We start from the raw sequence: 19,792 nt of genomic DNA on the forward strand, positions 1-19,792 counted from the left end.
CCCTAAAATAATGGTTACTATAAACCTGAGGTGTATGTCCACCAAGTAAGGAATCAAATCGAGAGACTTTCTGTAAGTAAGAATTCCATTGTACCAGTACCGGTTACATATGGCAATAAAGTTCAAGTTCAAGTTCAAGTTCAAATCAAAATCAGCCACAGATGATTACAGTAAGTCAAAAAACAATTAGACTTTCCCCAAAGTAAAATGTTTGCTTTGTAAAAGTGTGTTTTATAAATTGCCGGCCTACCTTTTATATTAACTGTTTTGCTGAATACAGGGACAAGATGTGGGAGGATGAAAGGTCATGTAAACTTAGTCTATCCTGTATATTTAGCTAGAGTCTATCTGCACAAAAGACCATTACCCAGGATTACAGAGTGAAGGTATTCTCCTCCACATTGATATAAAATTGGAACTAATGTTAGATCAACTTGAGCGTCAGGAAACAAGGTTATAAAATGAAAAGGCTGAAACTGTCCATAAAAGACATGTAAAGCAAGTAAAAATATGTAGAGCTCAAATATGATGTTCTATACCATATTCAAATTTGGTATTCTATTCAAAATACGGTATTCAAATATGGCACATGAAGCAGCAAAGCGCATGTATTTGAGAGTTAAATCAGATCCATAGCAAAACCATGGTGCCAGAAAATGATAGGTTAAACCTCAAACATGTAGAATGTTGTAACACACAGGAAATCCAAACCTATTTCACATTCCACATCTTACATGAGAATGTAAAAAAGGTTTGACAGCCTGTGAAGCATCCGTGGGGTGGGGGGGTCAGACTCCAATCTTAATAACTTGGTTGGAACTTTTAATTTTTTACTTCCACATACCAAATATTCCATTCAATTATTGAACCTCATTCACAGCATAAGAATGAATTCATGCTAAGCCTATTATGATAATATGGGTGAAATCAGTACTACATAATAGATATCTCAATTTTTTATTATTGAAGCCATTTACAAGCCACAGGTTCATTATAGCTGGAGAACACTGCTTTCAGGAATGTGATTGGAACCAACTGATTTGACTGGGTTTTATAGTGTCATTCTGTCATGGTCATGTTCTCGGCACATGTGCTGTTGTCTTCTGAAAATCAGCAGCAACATTAAGATCTCCTTATTTTCCCTCTTATTTATATGGTGTCAGGTTAACAGTTTGTCTGCTAGAGTGAAATATATGCAGCACAAATAAAACCCAGGGTGTTAATCTAATTGGCTTTATTTCAAGCAAGATATCGGATGTACAATTAGAACAAACATATAGACCATAGTTGTTGATGGTGATGGGGTACTACGTCTTGTTACTGTACCTGTGGACTGAATAAAAGATTACAAGACACATTAAATTTGCATTAAAGCCGGTAGCTTTAGCTCCAGAATTGACAGTCTGAAAAGAAACAGAAACTCCAATGATTCACACTATAGTGAAATAAATGTTTACAGTATGTGATCAAAACTTGTTGTGATTGATTAGGTGATCTTCGGGTTGCTTAAATTACAGCATATAACTAAATATCAGCTTTCTACCTCCATAATTCTTTAGAGTAAATATTTGAGACCAATACAACGTGTTTGTACACAGCTTGCATAAAAAAGGTTTTACTGAGATGCCAGCTACAGAATGTATTGCAATATTATTACAATTATTACTAGCTATAGGATGCAGTAGCAGTTTAAAATGAATATTCTATATTAAAATGTCCACATGTACAGATTTATTAAAAAATACAGTAGATCTAAAAAATGCCTGTGATGCTTTCCCAGATTCATTCAGACAACACTCTAATAGTTGAGGCCCTGGTATACTTGAGCTCCTTTTAATTGTCAACTCAACACCCTGTTGCTTAATTAAAACCCTAACTAATAATTTACTTTAATTGGTCTTTTTAGTTAGTTCATCTCCTGAAGAGTTCAGTTTTGGTTTTGTATAAAAATGTAGGGGGATCCTTGAAATCTCCAAATGATTCAGATGAAAACCATTTCACAAGCTTCAATTTAGATAACGACTTGCTCCAAAGATTTAAATCCACTTATTAAATTAAGTTCTCCAGCAGTTTAATTTAGCCCAGCCTAAATTAAAATGACTGTTTTTTGTATAACCTACAAAATATTTTTTCCCTGAGCTCAAAGATCCCAGGTTTGAGCTTGCATCAACTAGGCACTAAATCAGCTGAGACAGAGGTGACAGCTTGCAATTGGCTGATCAGCAGTGAGGTCGCCACTGGGGCCTGCTGGTCGCTTGCAGCCATGCGGTGTTTTGGAGACAGACAATGGTTGTGCCTCTGCTGCAATCAGCCCTGAACTTCCAATACAGGACGGTGATGCCAGTGATCTGTTAAAAGACAGGTGGCTCAGAGCTGGGCAGATCAGATGGATCTGCCTACACTTCCTTATTCTCCCTGGTGTGCTGCTGCAGGGTTCCTAGCTGAATGCCAAGACGCAAAGAACTGGGTATTCCAAATCAGTTGAGTAGCAACAAATTGACTATTTTCATTTTAACAAAAAAGCTTAATTATAGTTCATAGAGTTTGGGACTTACTACTAAAATTAAAAAAAGTAAAAAAAACATTTTTTTTACACACTGTAACAGCTATTGCAAGAGGTTATTGAGCTTTTTAAGAATTTAGAGACAATGGTCAGCATCTAGCTAGTATCAACATTTGAAGTTCCCGGGAGTTTCAAAGCAAGTAGAAAATGTATGGAAAATGTGTTGTTTGTGGAGTTGTAGGTGGTCTCTGAGACATACTGATCAAATTCTCTGGTTTACCTTGGTTAATTAAGTGCTTGGTAAACGGGTAAACAGTCTGGGAAAACAGCATAAAAAGACAGATAGGGTCAGAGAGAGAGAGGAAGCATACAGGAAGAAACAGAAAGACACAAAGATTCAATAATTCAATGTGAGGTCCTTGTGCAGATCATCCTTCAAGACCAAATTTTAGTTAAGTATTGGAACCTTGTTAAGATAACTTGCCATTGTGTTGTTTTTAGGAAACTCTGATTTTCTGTGAAGTGAATACCTAGATTCAAAATGGCCTCTTAGTGAATGCACTTTGTAACTTCCAGATTTATTGAGAGAGAAAATTCAACTGTAGGTTGTATTCTGCTTAGAATACTGTTTAAAGACAGGTTTATGTCTCTTGTTGGCTTGATCATAGAAATTTTCCGATTGGTCAACACAGGTCTCTGGGATGCCTTGTTTGTGAATAGAGTAACCTGTATGTTTTATGTTGTATTGTGTGTCGTATAGTATGTGTGTTATAAACAAATATTTGTTTAACCCAATGTGCCTGATTTATTACTCTTTTCACCAAAGCCATGCCAGAGAACAAAGAACTCAAGTGACTCTAATTATGCCAACCACTCGGGTGTATTCTTGGCACAATCTTTACAATTTTGGGGTTATGATTATTTATTTTAACTATTATATCACTCTTTATTTTTGATATTTCACCATTTTCCTAACCCCCTATTAACAACACCTTACATTAAAAATACAGTAAACCAGTGTAACAGACCAATATGGGGGAAGGGGTATTGCTATTTCCGAATTTCTGTCAAATAACCAATGATGATTTTGCAGCCAGAAAAATACAATCATTTTTGAAATATTTCCACACTATATGTGCAAGTTTCTGGATCTTTTGATTATTTTTTAACAATCCCAATCAACAGTTTATGAAAACTGTTCTTGTGCCTTTTTCTGCTAAATTTACAAGATATTGCATGTGTCATAAATATAATGTATAACATTTGTGATCGCACACAAAAACAAAACAGATTGTAAGCACTACACTGACCCCTATAAGGCTCCATCGATATCCTGAATTTTAAACATATGCAGTATTTATTTTTATGCTGTTTTTTAAATATTCTTAGCATTTTAACGTATTTATTTATTATAAAAATCACTGAAGTATATGAAACACTAAATCACCCATTTAATCAATTTGTTATTGCAGGCAAAGACCAGATTTTTGACTATATAGACAAAATTCCCCTTTAGCAGATTGTTTCAGTAAAATGTGGTTTAACGTTTGTACTTCTCCTTCTGGCTCACCATAAAAAAGTGTGATCTCTAACAACTGAATTTCAAACTGTCCTAAATGCATGACACATCACTTGCAGGTGAATTTGGGACGCATGGAAATGAAGTAGAGTGATGTTAGAGATCTGAGGGGAAAAGGGAATTGGTGTAATTTACAGATCCATTTGGGAAAAAAAAATCTGCTGCCTCTCAAGTTGTGATAAACATCTTTTACTTCAGGTTATTTTCACCTGGCAACTGAAAGTGCATCATCCAGTCTGTAGGTAATCGAATGAAGAAAGTACACAATGTCATATTAGCTGGAGCTTTAGAACTATATTCTAAAGAGAAAATAAAGTCCATGTCGAAGAACACCTTATCTGAATGATTAAAAACAAGCTTAGTCATTGGTCTCAATAAAACTAAAAAGAAAAGAAGAACACAGAGGTGTAGTAAACACTTTCTAAAAAATAGGACAAAAGGCTGCAGTTCACACAGCAAAAAGAAAAAAATATGCTGTGAAGGACGGATGCTGGCCTTACCTTTTTAATAGTGAATATACTGTTCTTGCTTATTATATCCACAAGTCCAAAACAGAGCTCTTACTAATGAAACACATCTGCCAATCATAAACGTTTAGGTCACAAAAGCCTTCCTGTAGGTACGGTAAGAAATAAGTTGTCTAACTTCAAGTGATAAACCCAGGATACGCAGACAAAATTCAAACAAGTTTCAAATAGAATTTTACATTTTGAATCTGCATAATCCCCTTGAAGATGGTAAAACTGCTGATAAATAAGATTTACATACAGTTAAATTACAAGATTCTTAATTAACCAAGAATTCAACCCCTTTGCTATGACAGCCATAAATCAGGTGCAAAAAAATATTTTTGAAAGAGAACTTTCTTGGCCCGTGTGCAATCAATGCAGTTTAACTTGACTGCAGAGTAAATGTGTCTGTCTTATTAAGGTACCTTCAGATATCGAATTTCAAGGCAAACTCATGTTAGGACAAATCAACCATGAAGACCAAGGAGATTTTTCAAATAAATTAGGGATAAAATGGTCGAGAGGCACAAATCAAGAGAAGGTTACTATTCCTTTTGAGTACAGTGAAGACCATCTTGAACAAGTGAAAAACTTTCATACAACACAGGTTCCACCTAACATTTCTTCTCCTCAGATTATAATTTTGACTTCCTAAATATCTTTGAATTGTTTAAAAAAAACATAAAATGCTAATCAGTTTCACAGTTACAGTTCAATCACTTCCCACTTCTACATCAGTAAAACACTTGTGGAATCTTGTTAAATACATCAATATAGATTCACACAACACCATCCTTATATAAATAATATTTAACTACTTTAGAAACACAGACTTGATTCACTTGATTAAAACTTCACAAAGACTGAGTAGAATTGTTATGCTTTTAAAAATTATTTGTTTCTCAGAATTGTGACTCACAAAACTGTTATAACCATTTTGAAACATGGCTTAAAAGAAAGAAAAGGAAAGATAAAGGTCCTGTTTAAACAGCTGTTAATACTATAACTCATTCTACGTGGTGACTTGCGATAGGTGATTTGTGATTTGAGTGTGAGGCTATCTGGACATGCTTCAGGGCTCTCATAAAATAATCCATAAAATAATTAATAAAAATGGCTTTTCAATAACTAAGACATCTCTCCATACACACGACAGACATTTAAGAAAAATGCACCAGTTTGGCACACGTAAGCCTGTTACCATGGTACAGAATCAAAAAGAATGCTTGCAGTGGCCTTGAATAAGCCACAATGAAAACCTCTTAGCACTGTATAGACAGCACAAAGACATTTGGTTGCAATCTAAAGGAAGTGAATCTAAACTATTTTTCAGCCCATGCACACTCGGTTACCTTTAATTTCTCCAATGAAAAGTCAATGTATAAAACTTAGGCGTGACATGGAACCTCTACTTGTTCCATATTGATAAAAAATATGAATTGTTAAAAGAATCCTACAGAGAAAATACAATACAGAAGAAAGCATGTGTTTCAGTGAGAAATAATGAACAGAAGTCTAGGTATTGCACGATTCTTTGTTAAGTAACAACATTAATACACAGGTGGGCAGGGGGAAAGAGTAGAAACAACTGAAGAAAAGTAATATAAATATAACTTGGGCTGAAAGTGGAAGGGACACAAAACTGCGTGAACCAAAAGCTGCAGTTGTACTGAAAATTTTACAGTGCACAAATATTTTAAAGGCCTCTTCTAAATATTAAGAAGGTTGTTACTAATTAACACAGGGTAAATAACTGAGCCAAAGGAAAGAACCTTATAAAGAAAGCAATATACAGGAACACAGGAACACAGCATATTTAAACTGAGAATGATTGCTGTAATCCTATTAGCAGAACTATTTTATTCCTCAAATCAATGCCGCCATAATAAACTAAGTCTTACCAACAGTCATAGTCACTATATATCTGTCACAAAGTTCCACTGCATAACTCCTATCACATTACGGTTTCACAGTATGCCCTTTTAAGAAGTGCTTCATCAAATGTTGCAATGTAAGGTATAATTTAACTACTGTTTTGCTTACAAAATTGAATAATTAAAACCTAAGTCACTGTAAATAAAATAAAGCTCAATTAAATAAACAAATACACTGACATTCTCTTGTTATTTGGATAACAAATATGAACTGAGGAACATGAGGATGTAATAATATTTGTGCTTTCACAGTTGGTTTATACTGTGGTTGTTTGCAAGCAAAAATGTCCCATTAAGCCAAAAAGTAGCTTCTTCAGATTGTACATTATTCCTAGTCACCCTCCCAAAAAGCCTCTTACTGTGATCCAAATAAAGAAGCTTAATGGTTTTACATGAAGCCATGTACAGTACCAAGGCCTTCTCTTAAATTTCTACTTTATTACTTAAAGAATGGCTAGGTAATTGTACATAGTGTTCAGATTCTTTATTTAGGTTTGTTCGTTATTCTTGTTTCTTCCCTGCAGTGGTAAGGTAAATCTGGGAACATTTCCAGCTAGGAGAAAACTGAAGAATAAGCTCAGTCAGACACAACTAAATAAATCAGTATGGAGACTAATTTCAGCACAGACACAACAATGTTTCCAACAACTTTCCAAAAAAAATGCAATGAAACACAGAAGAAAAACCTAAATCTCATCCCTTGTTGTCCCATGTCTTCTCCATTAACAAGGCTATACCTCAACATTAAAATTATTTATTCCACTTTTTTCCTGTAGTGAATCATATCGCACATGCCTGACTGTTTTCTCCCTCCTTGTAAACTCTTTCATGGCTTGTAACTGAGGAACTCTGTACAAAACACTTAGATGAATTTAAGACCTTGCTTTCGATATTACAGGAATTTACAAAACACGACCTTCTTTTATGTTCCTTATGACTCATCTACAGCTCTGAGATAAGCACAACCCTTTTTATGTTCTGGCTAGAGCAGAATAAGAATGAAAGCAAAATAGGTTCTTAAAACCTTGTTGACTTTTGATTTCAAAGTGCTAAAAAAACCTAGGGAGCAGAGAGACACTTGATCCAGAGAGACACTTAATTCAAAGTCCACCTTGAATCATTTTAGGCACAACTTTTAAACATAAAGTACCAAACACTGTGTAGCTTGTAATAACAGAAGATGCGCCTTCAGAAGCAAAAGAACCCTACTCAGTTCCTGCAGTGTATAGTAATCACAAAAGAAAAAGACTATTGTAGGGTAATTGTCAAAATGAATGGTTTGTGAAAAATTAATTACAGCTACAAATGTTTTAACAGATCTGACTTAAATATATTGACAGATGAGTGACCGGACCTAGGTTAAAGAAAAGTGGCTCTGTACTGCACAGTATGTCGATTAACTACCTTCATCACAATCATCAATTTAATTTGAAATGAATTTATACATCACCAAATCATGCTTGCACACAGTTGTTCTTTTGACATGTTCTCTTAATCAATGAAAAAAACAAGCAGTCAAAACATTTGCAAATGCAAAACTGTTTTATCCTGACTGCGACTTGATGGGATATGATCCTCGATTAGGAAAAGAAAACTCAGACGTATATGCACATTTATATAACAGCTACTACAGTAATCAATTCTATACATTTTTTCTATGATGATGACATAGCAGTTCTAAATTTAAATTATCACGCAGCCTTGCAGATTCAACTAAAAAACAAGCAGTAGGTCCCTACTCATTGTCTACTTTATCTACTCATTAAGACAAATATTTGGTGCTTTTGTGTATGATGGTTCAAATAAAAATCATGGAAAAGATACATGATTTCTAATAAATAATAAATAAAACATTTTCCAACACATACTACCATCTTGTGGGGGAATGACAGCACTACAGCTAAGCATCAGTTTTCCCATCTACTCAAAATGATTAAAAAAAATCAAAAAGGTTTAAATTAAAACAATCAATTTACTTTGGACACCATGCTAAATAAAACCTGTTAAAACGGTTTCTTTTAAAAGCTCTGATTTGATCTTTATCAACAAACCAAGATATGTTTGCAGATTTTTGCATAAAATCTTAAAACTTTTATAGCACGAGTAGTTTAGGGTTCAGAGAGGAACATTAGTAGCCTGCTTTTAGGTTACGAAGACAACAGCTGGCGTTCATGTGATGCAACAATAACCAATAAGCAAGATGAAGTCATTGTGTGCATGAAAATGTGTATTCTTCATGATCTGAGCATGCATAGAGCAGAACTTTTAACTAACAGAATGACAAATTTTCCACATAAAGACTGAGTCACTTTTTTATGTTTTCTAACCCCTATAAGCAATCAATTTATTTACGACTGCCTAGCTAAACACGGTTAGTGCATTCCGATTGCCCAGTCAAAAGCAGCTGCATACAAAATAGAAAAACCTGCCAGCTCCTGGCTAAAATAAATATTACACACTATACTAAATGTCCTTTAGAGCCTGGTACCATATGCAAGTACAGTACTTGATTCCATGCTGAAAGTAAAAACAAGTTTAAAAAAAAGTTTAAAAATACACATTTCGGCTGAAGAGCCTTCAGTATTCAGCATGGAATAAACTGCTTGTTCCTTGTTAAGTAATACTGTGCAGCTTCACAGCCAAGGTCACAACAGCTCCACAGCCCTGTTCCATCCACACTCTATGATAAGTGGCACTGGTCTGAAACAAGTGTGCACAGGTCTTGTATACAGGTCTTTTATCACAATACTTATCCTTTGCATGTTCCCGAGCACAGTGAAACAAAAATGAAATAAGAAAAACTGTATCAATGATCTTCATTTCAGCAACAATATTCCAGTTATCTGGGACAAATTTTTTCAAAGCGCAACACAAATAATTTTTAATCCCATTTAAGCTAATGTGTTGTTTTTTATGCCATTAGACCCAGAAAGACCTTACCTGTAATTCATCAGAGACACGTTGCAAGTGACCAGTTATCTTCTGTATTAAGTCATTGTACATCTGCTCTGAGTGTTGCTGGCAAACACACTTATAGACACAGCTGAAGGAATAAAAAATACAAATACTTAATATATTCTCAGCACTGTATGTATTTCAGCCCTAGGTCTAGAGGAGGGCAAGAATGAGGAGGACATTCTCAGACCCTAAAAGACACCTGAAAAAAAGAACTCATTCCCTTTCCCAGAATTCAGTGCTGACTGGATTCACCAGCTAACAGGTGTGTTGATTAATCACCCCTAATTATGTGCAATGTAAACAATTATTTTTCTTTCTAAATGCTGAAAGCAGTTTATGATTCAAGAGGGAAAACTTTATATTTAAAACAATGAGGACAATTTTAGAAATTCAAGAATCTTTTCTGCTTCAGAAGTAAAACACTAGTAAGTAAATGCTATGTTAGTTGAGATGGAAAAAATACTTGACTAGAAATGTGAGCAAATAAGATCAAGTACTTAACCTATTGCAATACTTTATTTTGAAAAACTATAGTTTTAAAAAGGTCATGACAAAGATCAAAATAGATGTAACAAAGAAGCAGACAGTAGTCTGACTATTCAGTATTTTATATAATATGAAAAAAATACAAAAAATACAGCTGTGGTAAATTCTATACGTAAAGGTTTAGGTCTTAGGTATAGGTCTTATTTGTTTAGGAAGTATAATCTTTTTAAGGGGAACTGCAGTCCTAGTTTCTCAGACCGGTTATTAAATCCCAGTAACAAAATAAATTCATCGACATCATATAAAATTGCAAATTCTGAATTAAGCACAAAATTATGAACTTTGTGAAAGCACTGTAATTCGCTATGTTGTCAAAAACTCACATTTGAGTTCCCACGAATCAAAACATGATGCAGCCTTTCCTGCTCACTAGTCTCTGTAATGACTAATGTAAAGCGATGGACAAGAGAATAAATACAGGTTGTGCAGCAGACATTTTACCACAGAAATATTCCAACATGATCTGCGTACAGAGTTAACATGTAAGTAGTGCTTGTCGGCAAAACCATCTCGAAATTGAGAGCAATGTTTCTACTGGATTAAAAGAGATGTATTCACAAGCCTGCTTGTTTACAATGTAATAGGGCCACAACACATCAGCGGAAGTTTTGTGACCTCTTTCTGAATCTCAGAACATGGCGCTGCACATACCTGCAAATTCCATCTAAGTCACTGTGCACATTTTACTTTAATTGTAGTTTCATGGCACTTATAAATGCTGATTCTTTCTAACATTGAAATATGAAAATAGTGTTGCAGTTCCCCTTTAAGTAAAAATAAGTTACCTTAGTGCAATTTCTTTTGTACACAACCAACATAGCAGCTTCTCTGCTTTTCCTTGGCAGACTTCAATGTGATAGTGTGATTACATCATGATAAAGAAAAAAATGCAGAATTAAGATAGTGATATTAGCCTTCTATATAGTGACTGGATGCTTGTCTCAAAGGCAGCAGCATATGAGGTGAGTCTTACCTGTAGATCTGCTCGTAGGAAATGGGAATATAGTCCTCCGGGCTCTGTGTGAGGAGCTGGTCAATGGCTCTTTCCAACTTGGGCCAGTATGTGCTTTTGTAATCCTCCATAGTTATAACATTCATCACTGGAAAAAAAACATAAAACACAAAAAAATAGATATGTACTATCCAAGAGTATTACATCCATCCATTATCTGACTGCTTTATCCAATACAAGGTTAAAGGGAGAGCCAGAGCCTATCGCAGGATGCAATGGGTGCAAGGTGGGATACACTCTGGACGGTACGCCAGTCCATCATAGGGCACACAACATGTACACACACCATGGCCAATTTTCCCAGACCTCAATTAACATACCAGCATGTATTTGGACTGTGGGTGGAAACCGGAGCATCTGGAAAACCACGTGAACATGGGAAGAACATATAAACGTTTCACAGATAGCATCCCAGGTCCAAGATTGAACCTAAGGCCAGCAATGCTAACCTCTGCGCTTCCCTGATTCAAGAGTGTTGTCATCATTAATTATGTCTTCCTTTTGTTCCATTCTTTCTGTGCATATTACAATCATTAGGACCACTAAAAATCTTCAAAGTTCTAAACTTCAATGGTATAAAATGGAACAAGGAATAATGAAAGCATCTCAAGTTGGAAAACCCTCTTCTTGAATTTGCTTTTCATAGACTCTGGACTTCACAATTTGCCGGATAACAAATTAAACAGAAGGATGTTATGCGGAAATTGTAGAATGCATTAGCAAGACCTCATTTAGAATAACGTGCGTTTAGACTGCTCTGGAATCAGTCCAGATAAGCACTACCTATTTCAAAGGAATGTCCAATGTTGACAAGCTAAAAAAAAAAACAGGGTGGCTTTAATCATCAACAGAGATTCCAGTTTTCTAAATCCTCAAAGGCATTGTCAGTCACAGGGAAACCAAGTGCAGGCTGAGCTCTGTGATGCAGGTACTGTGAATCTGAACCTGGGTCACGTCACTAGCTGACTGCATCTCTCTAAGCAACAATGCACAAATGAGCGGTGCCAAAGAGAATAGTTGACCAGGATTCTCTCAGCTCAAAGCAACACGGCAGTCCCTGCAGCTTTCCTATCAGGGAGGGACCTATGTCTGCTCCAATCGGTGCTAAGTTCTAGTGTACAGCACAGTTTAGCCTGTACCATCTTACAAGATAAGTAGCAGGTTGAAAGAGTCCTCCTGCACTTCCTCATTCCCCCTTGTGTGGCTGCAGGGTTTCCAAATTGAGTTTGTACATAAAACTAGCTGGAAAGCAAAATACTCCGTACAATGGCCTCTTGTTCATGGTTTTATGAGAAATTTCACTTAGTTACCATGTGTCCCCCAGCTCATGTTTCACTGTTTCATTCAATCAAAAAAGCCCAATTCCAATCACAACTACAGTGATAATACTAAGCAATCCAAAAAGTGGTTGATATACAGTATTCATACCTACCTGCTTTCTCCAATACATGTGCTAAAAAACTTTTTACCACACTGAGATATTGAATGTACTGTGGCATTAGGCAGAATACTTACAGTACATTGCCCATGTTATGCTTAAGATACAAAGTACACACTCTAAAGAATTATATATGAAATGAAAAGAAGGATATTACATAAGCCCACATTTTACTCTGTGAGCTATGCAGTGTAACTGGTTTTAAGGCAGCTACAGTGCAAAGAAAATGTTTGTGAATCCCATAATTATATCATCATGAAAGCTGTATAAGATTAAGCTAACCTTATTAATTGTATAACACAAAGACATACAATTTATTTTGATTCATTAACAAAATGATCCAACAGTAAATATCACTGTGTGAATGAACATACATATTCTAGATTCAGTACCTGGCACCATGTCCTTCAGCAGCAACGACTTCAACTAGACGTTTGCTTTAGCTGCCTATCAATTTGCATCAGATCTTAGGAATTTTGGCCCATTCTGCCTTACAGAACGGCTTCAAGAGTGTGACGTCTTAAGGCTTCCTTTTGTAAACAGCTCACTTTCTGCCACAGCATGTCAATGGAGTTTAAGTCTCACTTGACCAATCCAAAATGCAAAATGGCAAATGAAGATCTGCTTGTAGGTTTAGGATTACTCTGCTGCTGCATGACCCACATCCAGCACAGATTAAACTGATGAATGAAAGATCTGAAGATTTCATGAAGAATCTTCTAATATAACTCTAAGATACTCCCCACCATCACGCCTGACAATCAGGATGTTTTTTTTTCTGGAAGGCTTCTGCAGAAGTCACTAGTCGAATGGCTATAAATTATGTCCTGAAGACAACAGTTTGCATGCAAGCATATCAAGATTAAACACACAACAGACACCATATCCATATTCCTAGTGCTATCAATAGCAACACTTTCAAACAAGTTGTTTTGGTAAAGTTTAAAAGACTTAAAACTAAGGGTTTTGTTCCTTCCAGTAACTTGTAGTAGAAATGTAGTAGAGTCCTTTCTGTTCAAGCATTAAAAGCATAAATGATTTGTGTGTGTATATATATTGATTAAATGTATCAGTTACTGCTTCTTTTTATAACTTTTTACAATTATACAAAAAATGCCCTACAAGATTAGAAAAACATAAACTATGAATCTTTATGTCTATCTTGCACACATTCGTCAGTATGCATGTACTCACTTGTATTCAGATGCAACACAATTCCACATCTTTTTATGTGCAACTTTGCAAACCAAACAGCTTTCAATACCCAAATAAGTCAAAACACAAAGCTGTTAAAACTTACATGGCTGAAAGACAGCAGAACAGGAGATTTTAATATACACTGACTGGCCACACCACTCAACCTTCAATTTCCCTACGGGATTAATAAAGTATTATCTATCTATCTAACCTCAGTGATATCTTTTGACTGAAGAGTGAAAAGATGCCTGCAAGCATTATACATATACTCTGTGAGATTAAGTTAAATTCTTAAAAACAAAAAGCAATACTTGCACTTCTTTGCAACAAAGAAGATTTCAATGTGAAACACTTGTTCACATTGCAAATTTATTCCATGCTGAAAAGAGAAGAAAGAAAACACAAAGTTTCGGCTGTAGAGACTTCAGGTCTCCATGGGATAAACTTATTACTTGTTCCTTTGCAGCCACGAATGCTGACGCAGCTACCCACCTGAACATTTGCAATATGATGCCAATAAAACACACTATAGTGTTTTCAAGAAAGATCAGAAATGTTCATTAATCTTTTATTCTGGTTCTCCATAGATTTATTCAATAAATATCCCAGCTCCCTCGATAATTATAAGAGGCAATGTATGGAATATCAGCATTAAGAACAATTCTGTTGAAAACTCTAAAATGAAGATAGGTATTGCAAACCACATTTGTATTTGATCTCCACTCTTCCTGTTTCAGTCCAGAGATGAACGCAGGTAATCGGGAATATTAAAAAAAAAAAAACTAAAATGAAAGTAGAGAGAAACACTTTTAATTCAGCTGTTGGTGTTCATCTTAAAAATCCATAAGGCTGCGTTATTTCTGTTTATCTGAATTCACGGCAATATCCTTTTAAAGTGTCAACCAAGCACATCCAGATGGCTAACACTGACAGTGAAAAGTTGAACATCCCCAAGCTTAGCTAATTGCATCAACTACCCTTTCTGACTTTAGTTTCACTGTCCCCAACACTCACCATCGTCCGAAATCCAGCCCTTCTTCAACAAGCTGGGGACCCTGCCACTACAGCGGTAATAAATACACAGAGAGAGAAACTTACAGAACTTGGAAGTTGAGCTGTTAATGTTGAGGGTGAGTTTTCCAGTAACAGCGGTCGAGGAGGCAGGACTGTCCCCATCGCTGGCCGCGCTGCCACACGTCGGGAACATGGTAGCTTCCACCGGGCAGGGTTCTTCGGCCTCGCCCGGCAGAGTCTGTGCTGGGTGTTCGGGAGGCTGGGGTTGGTTCTGGGGGTGAAGTGTGTATGCATTTGCACTGGCCTCCCAGTTGTTATGGTTGTGATCGTCCATCATCTCAAAACCTTCCTCCTCTTCCATACTTTCCTCCATTCTTGACGTTTGTTAAGTAGTTCGATTTAAAAACTGTGCACAGCAGCCCTGCATGAATATGCCAGTTACATTCCTTTTTTATGCTTGTAAAGGTTCACATTTTGCAAGTTTTCCTCTCCAGACTCGTCCACTCTTACTGACGGTAGTTGCACACACGCACCGCTATCCCTAGTTTTGCGACACTTTTGCAGCAGTGGTTTTCGTACTGCGTTCTGGGAAATGTAGTTGTAGTCATGAAAAGCGGCAGAGTGTTTTTCGTGTTCAAGCAGGGAGGGATAGAGCGTAGTAATTTCAGTAAAAATAACAGCATGTTGTTTTAAATGTTATGTGATGCGTGTAGTTATTGAAGCATTTTTTATAGCTCTGGACAACTCTTTGCTATATCAAACAACTATACAAACTGTCTACTATACTGTTCCTACATGGGTGTTCTCCCCGTTTCTCATTTTTGTCACGTAATGCACATGCATGCTTTTCATGTCGTTTGCTTCTACGCTTTTGTTATCATTACAAAACAAAAGCGAGTTACTAAAAAACACAACAATTACGTAACTTTTAAAGGACTCTCTGAAAAACCCAAATAAATTCGTGTTTCTTTGGTAGCCTTCAAGATTGATCAAGAAAACAATATTTGAAGAAAACACTAGGGGGGGCATTTGTCATACAATAAACACCGCCAATACAGATTAAAAGAATATTCTAAAATCTTCATGTTTTTCGATGAAGATTACAGATTTACGTCGCTTTGTTAGACAGATGTATTCCCATAAAAGATAATGATACGATGGATATCTGGTTTGAAACATTAAGCACAGATATGACCTTAACAGCCCAGTGTAGTCTTAGCCGTGCATTCATTCACTTACAGTACTTGCAGCACAAAATAATCTTGGTTTATGGTAGATAAAAATGCAAAAATCTTGCACGGGTGTTCTAGGCATGTTGAAATGTGTTTATACATATTCAAGATGGTGTTATTTTTCAAACTTAACGTGGGAACGTAACGAGTGATTTTAAGTTCTTTTTAAAAAACGAAATTATAATAAAAGTGCCCCTTGAGGAGCTCTTGCTCCTGCAATTAGAATAACATGAGTTATTATCTTTCATCATATCTGCATCCAATAAAACTACCGCCTTTAAAATCTCTCCAGTCATGCACCCTTAAAAAGAGGGCTTGGTGGCACATACTGAATTTGCGCTGACATTCCAACCTTTACAGTTAGAGTACAATACAATACAGCTGTATTCCTATTAGCATTGTTTTAATTCTAGCCTGTAACTGATTTGAAACGCAAGCAAATTATAGATGGTGCATTAAAAATCGCAGCTCATGGCGTTATTTGTTATTTTTAGTCAGGATTATTACGCACTAGACAGAGACAATCTTCAGGGCACATTATAATATAGACCCGTTCCATTTTATATCACACTGTAAAATGACACACAGTAAGATCTACACAAACACCTTATTTATTTTGATTTCAGTATTTCAAGAGGTTTTAGGCGTTCTGATTGCAAGTAAAATGTAACTATAATTTCAAAGTGTGACAGGTAACTATGATGAGAAGACGCTAATAGATATTAGTAATAGCCAATTAAAATTATACATAATTATGTGCATATCTCAGCAGAGTAAGTCATTTGCAGGTGGTTGTTGTAAGCCAACTTTCAAAACACAAAGGAACAACAAGAAAAATACCACAATGTAACAAAAATGTATGTGTGCATTATATAAACCTTAATATAAAACTAATATCATGCACTGTATGGGGAGAAGTATTCATACACCTAGCACCAGTGAGCCCTACAAGTTTCATTTTTGGCTTCTATTAAAGTTTTCAGATTGTGTTGCCATGGATGTGTTGTTGTCTTGTGGTCTGAAACAGCTATTTTATTTGCCAGCCAGGGTAAATTATTGTGATGTCCATTAAACATCGTCCACGAAACCTCTCCGCTTGTTGTGGTGAGCTTCAAAATGTTGTGAAGCTACAATACATCTGATCTGTCTAGGCCCATCACTTCATCTCAGTCTCCACATTTATAGTTATTAAAGAAACACAGATCTAAATAAGTAAACAGACTGTATCATCCAGTTCCAGTACAAAAAGCTCCAGGTACAAAGGGATGCACCATGCTCATATCCACAGACTTTCTGTGCTCTGTAGATTCTAGTGAGTTACTAACATGGGTGAGAGTCACACCAGGTGCTGTTGCAATAAAGCCCAATCCATCATTCAAGATCCCAACCATCCCAACCACAAACTGTTCTCCCCCCTGCACTCTGGCAAGTGGTACTGCACTATTAAAGCACGGAGGACCTCTAGACTTAAGAACAGGTTCTACTGTACTGCAGTGAACATCCTCAACAGCTAACTGCAAAGCCTCAGATTCAATACACATCTGCACTATGCACTTTTTGCATGTACCATGTTTTTTTTTCCTCACTATTACATATTTATTGTCCCACAACATATTAAGTATTCCTGTTGTTATTTATTATATTTGTAATGTACTGTCTACAGTATTGTGTCATTTGTTGTACTGTGTATGTCCCAAGAGATCAGCGTGAATAAGAATTCCAATGTACATGTACATATGGCAATAAATGCCTCTACTCTTCTCTAAACCTGCTGACACCAAAAGGGCTCTGAATGTTGCAAATGTGTGACACCTTAACACTAACATTATTCACACAATATGTACCTTTAAATGTTCACCTCCTTGCTGGCCAAACATTGTACAGCTCCCATCCCATTGTTTTTTGAGACCCATACAAATCTGTTTGTCTCACAGTAAAACCAGAGCTTTTCTTAGAAACATAAACTTGTGGGAATGTTTACAGGATTGCACAAGGCATAGTAAAAGCAAGCCTGCATCAGGCATGTGTTAGGGAATATGGCTCCCTATAGTTTTGCAGTAGGCTGCTATGCATTTCCATTTAGGATCAGTTTCCCTTCTGGCTATGTTTCTATTCCACATCTGGTCATGAAAATACAAAAAACATGAGTTGAATGCTTCATAGAAACATCACCCAAACTTTTCCACAAATGTTTTTTTTCTCTTTTATAAATTTATCATTTTCAGCCTCACTTATATAAATAAAATTGTCTGCATTATCATCTGTATTTAGGCTTGTGATTTTTCCCGTGGAATTGCTCAAATTGCAAAAAATTACAGTTCCAGAATCAAGAGTCATACTTGCAGTTGACAGGTGAAAATGTGAACAGGAGATCCAGCACTGTGCTGAACTCACATTAAGTGAATGTTAACTTAATGCTCACACACCAATATCCAGTTATGAAAAGAGTGGACATTAATTGATGGTAAAGTCTTTTTGCTCTCAGTTGTTCACTTGACCAAATGACTGGGAGATACAGTTTTTTTAGTGTTATCATTATTATCACCCACTAACGCTGTAAGATCCCCTATGATACTATTGGCCTATGAGGTTCAGAATGGATGATTATACTGTAGCTATATAACAAATATCTGCCGGTTGGGATCAATGGTTGAAACAAAGTATTATTTGAAGCTATGTAATTACAGGATATGAAATTATATCAGTGCTCCATGTTCACATTTGCGGTGCAAAAACTGTCCAACTGAACATAAATATAAACATGCAATAAGCATGTTTAAGCATGACAACAATTATTTGTCCAGCTTGATATCCTGAGTTGCTTAACAGGTACATCAAAGAAGAGTAATAAACTTCTCCTATACTGGAGAGAAGTATGCATAACCAAGGCATGATGTGCTTCATCTCAACTCAGATTCACAGTTTTGCAGTTTAGCTTAGGTAGTGCCAGGTGTGCTTCTGCTGATGAGCTCCGTCGAGGAATATTACCTGGGTTGGCAGTGTAATTATGGGACAGTAGTCTGCTGTCACTGTCTTTTGACAGTGTCTTTTTGGTTTCACATATGCTACAGTCGCAGAGTGTTCATTCCCCATTACAGAAATTGTGAAAATTCCAGTGGAATACAGTATTTAGAAATGTAAATTCTATTTAAAATTTAGCCCAAGGTATATATCGTCTCTAGTAATGCTCTTAATCAGCACATTTTTCAAGAACATAATTCCTAGATATAATCTTCTTAAATGTTATTATTTCACATATAAATCATAATGTATTATATAATTTAAATATTGGAAGACTTAAATGACTACGACTGTTGAAAAAACATGGGCATGCATAATGTGCTCATTTGTTACATTATTAAAATGCACCGTACTATATTCATGTAGTGCAAAATCAGATTGTCAACTATATTATGCATTTCGTTGGGAATCAATCATCTGGTGAACAGAAAGACATAATAACACTAAATACCCTTGTGCATAGGAATGTGAAAGAGAAAGATATCGGCAAATTAAACTCTTCCATAAGAACAGAAGGTGAATTTTACTTGCCGTCTTCTCTGGGGAGGGAGACTTAAACAGACCTGGATCACAAAGCTTTCCTGGCATCTGTGCCTACTCCATAGCAGTCCTGCCCATGAGAATGCAGTAATTAATCTTACATGGGGTAGCAGTCTGATGGATGTCAGATCGGCATTAATGTACTAATAACGGAGCATAGTGCTGGATTCCGATGACTGTATGTCCCATGTTGATGAAATATAACCGTTGATTTGAGTATCCTTTGAACAAGCTTCTTTATTTGTTATAGTTATAAACAGCCTGTTGTTACTTTGATAAACCAGAGGATCCTGTAACACATTCTGTGCT

General features: G+C 36.1%; 1 protein-coding gene across 5 annotated transcripts in view; it reads right to left on the reverse strand.

The window, feature by feature from the left end:
* cacul1 (CDK2 associated cullin domain 1) overlaps positions 1-15,238 on the reverse strand; it is a 65,117-nt gene extending 49,879 nt beyond the window's left edge. For all 5 annotated transcript variants that reach the window (XR_015939563.1, XM_088635478.1, XM_088635476.1 and 2 more), the window contains exons 1-3: positions 14,775-15,238; positions 11,003-11,129; positions 9,466-9,568 (exon numbers count right to left, since the gene is read on the reverse strand). Coding sequence is in view for 4 of the 5 variants with exons in the window: in XM_088635478.1 (XP_088491604.1) it covers positions 9,466-9,568; positions 11,003-11,129; positions 14,775-15,063 (519 nt within the window). In the remaining variant the exon portion in view is untranslated. The remainder of the gene's footprint in view (positions 1-9,465; positions 9,569-11,002; positions 11,130-14,774) is intronic.
* Between the last annotated feature and the right edge of the window lie 4,554 nt (positions 15,239-19,792).

This window comes from Lepisosteus platostomus, chromosome 6 (assembly GCF_059453375.1).
Source record: "Lepisosteus platostomus isolate fLepPlt1 chromosome 6, fLepPlt1.hap1, whole genome shotgun sequence".
NCBI lineage: Eukaryota > Metazoa > Chordata > Actinopteri > Semionotiformes > Lepisosteidae > Lepisosteus > Lepisosteus platostomus.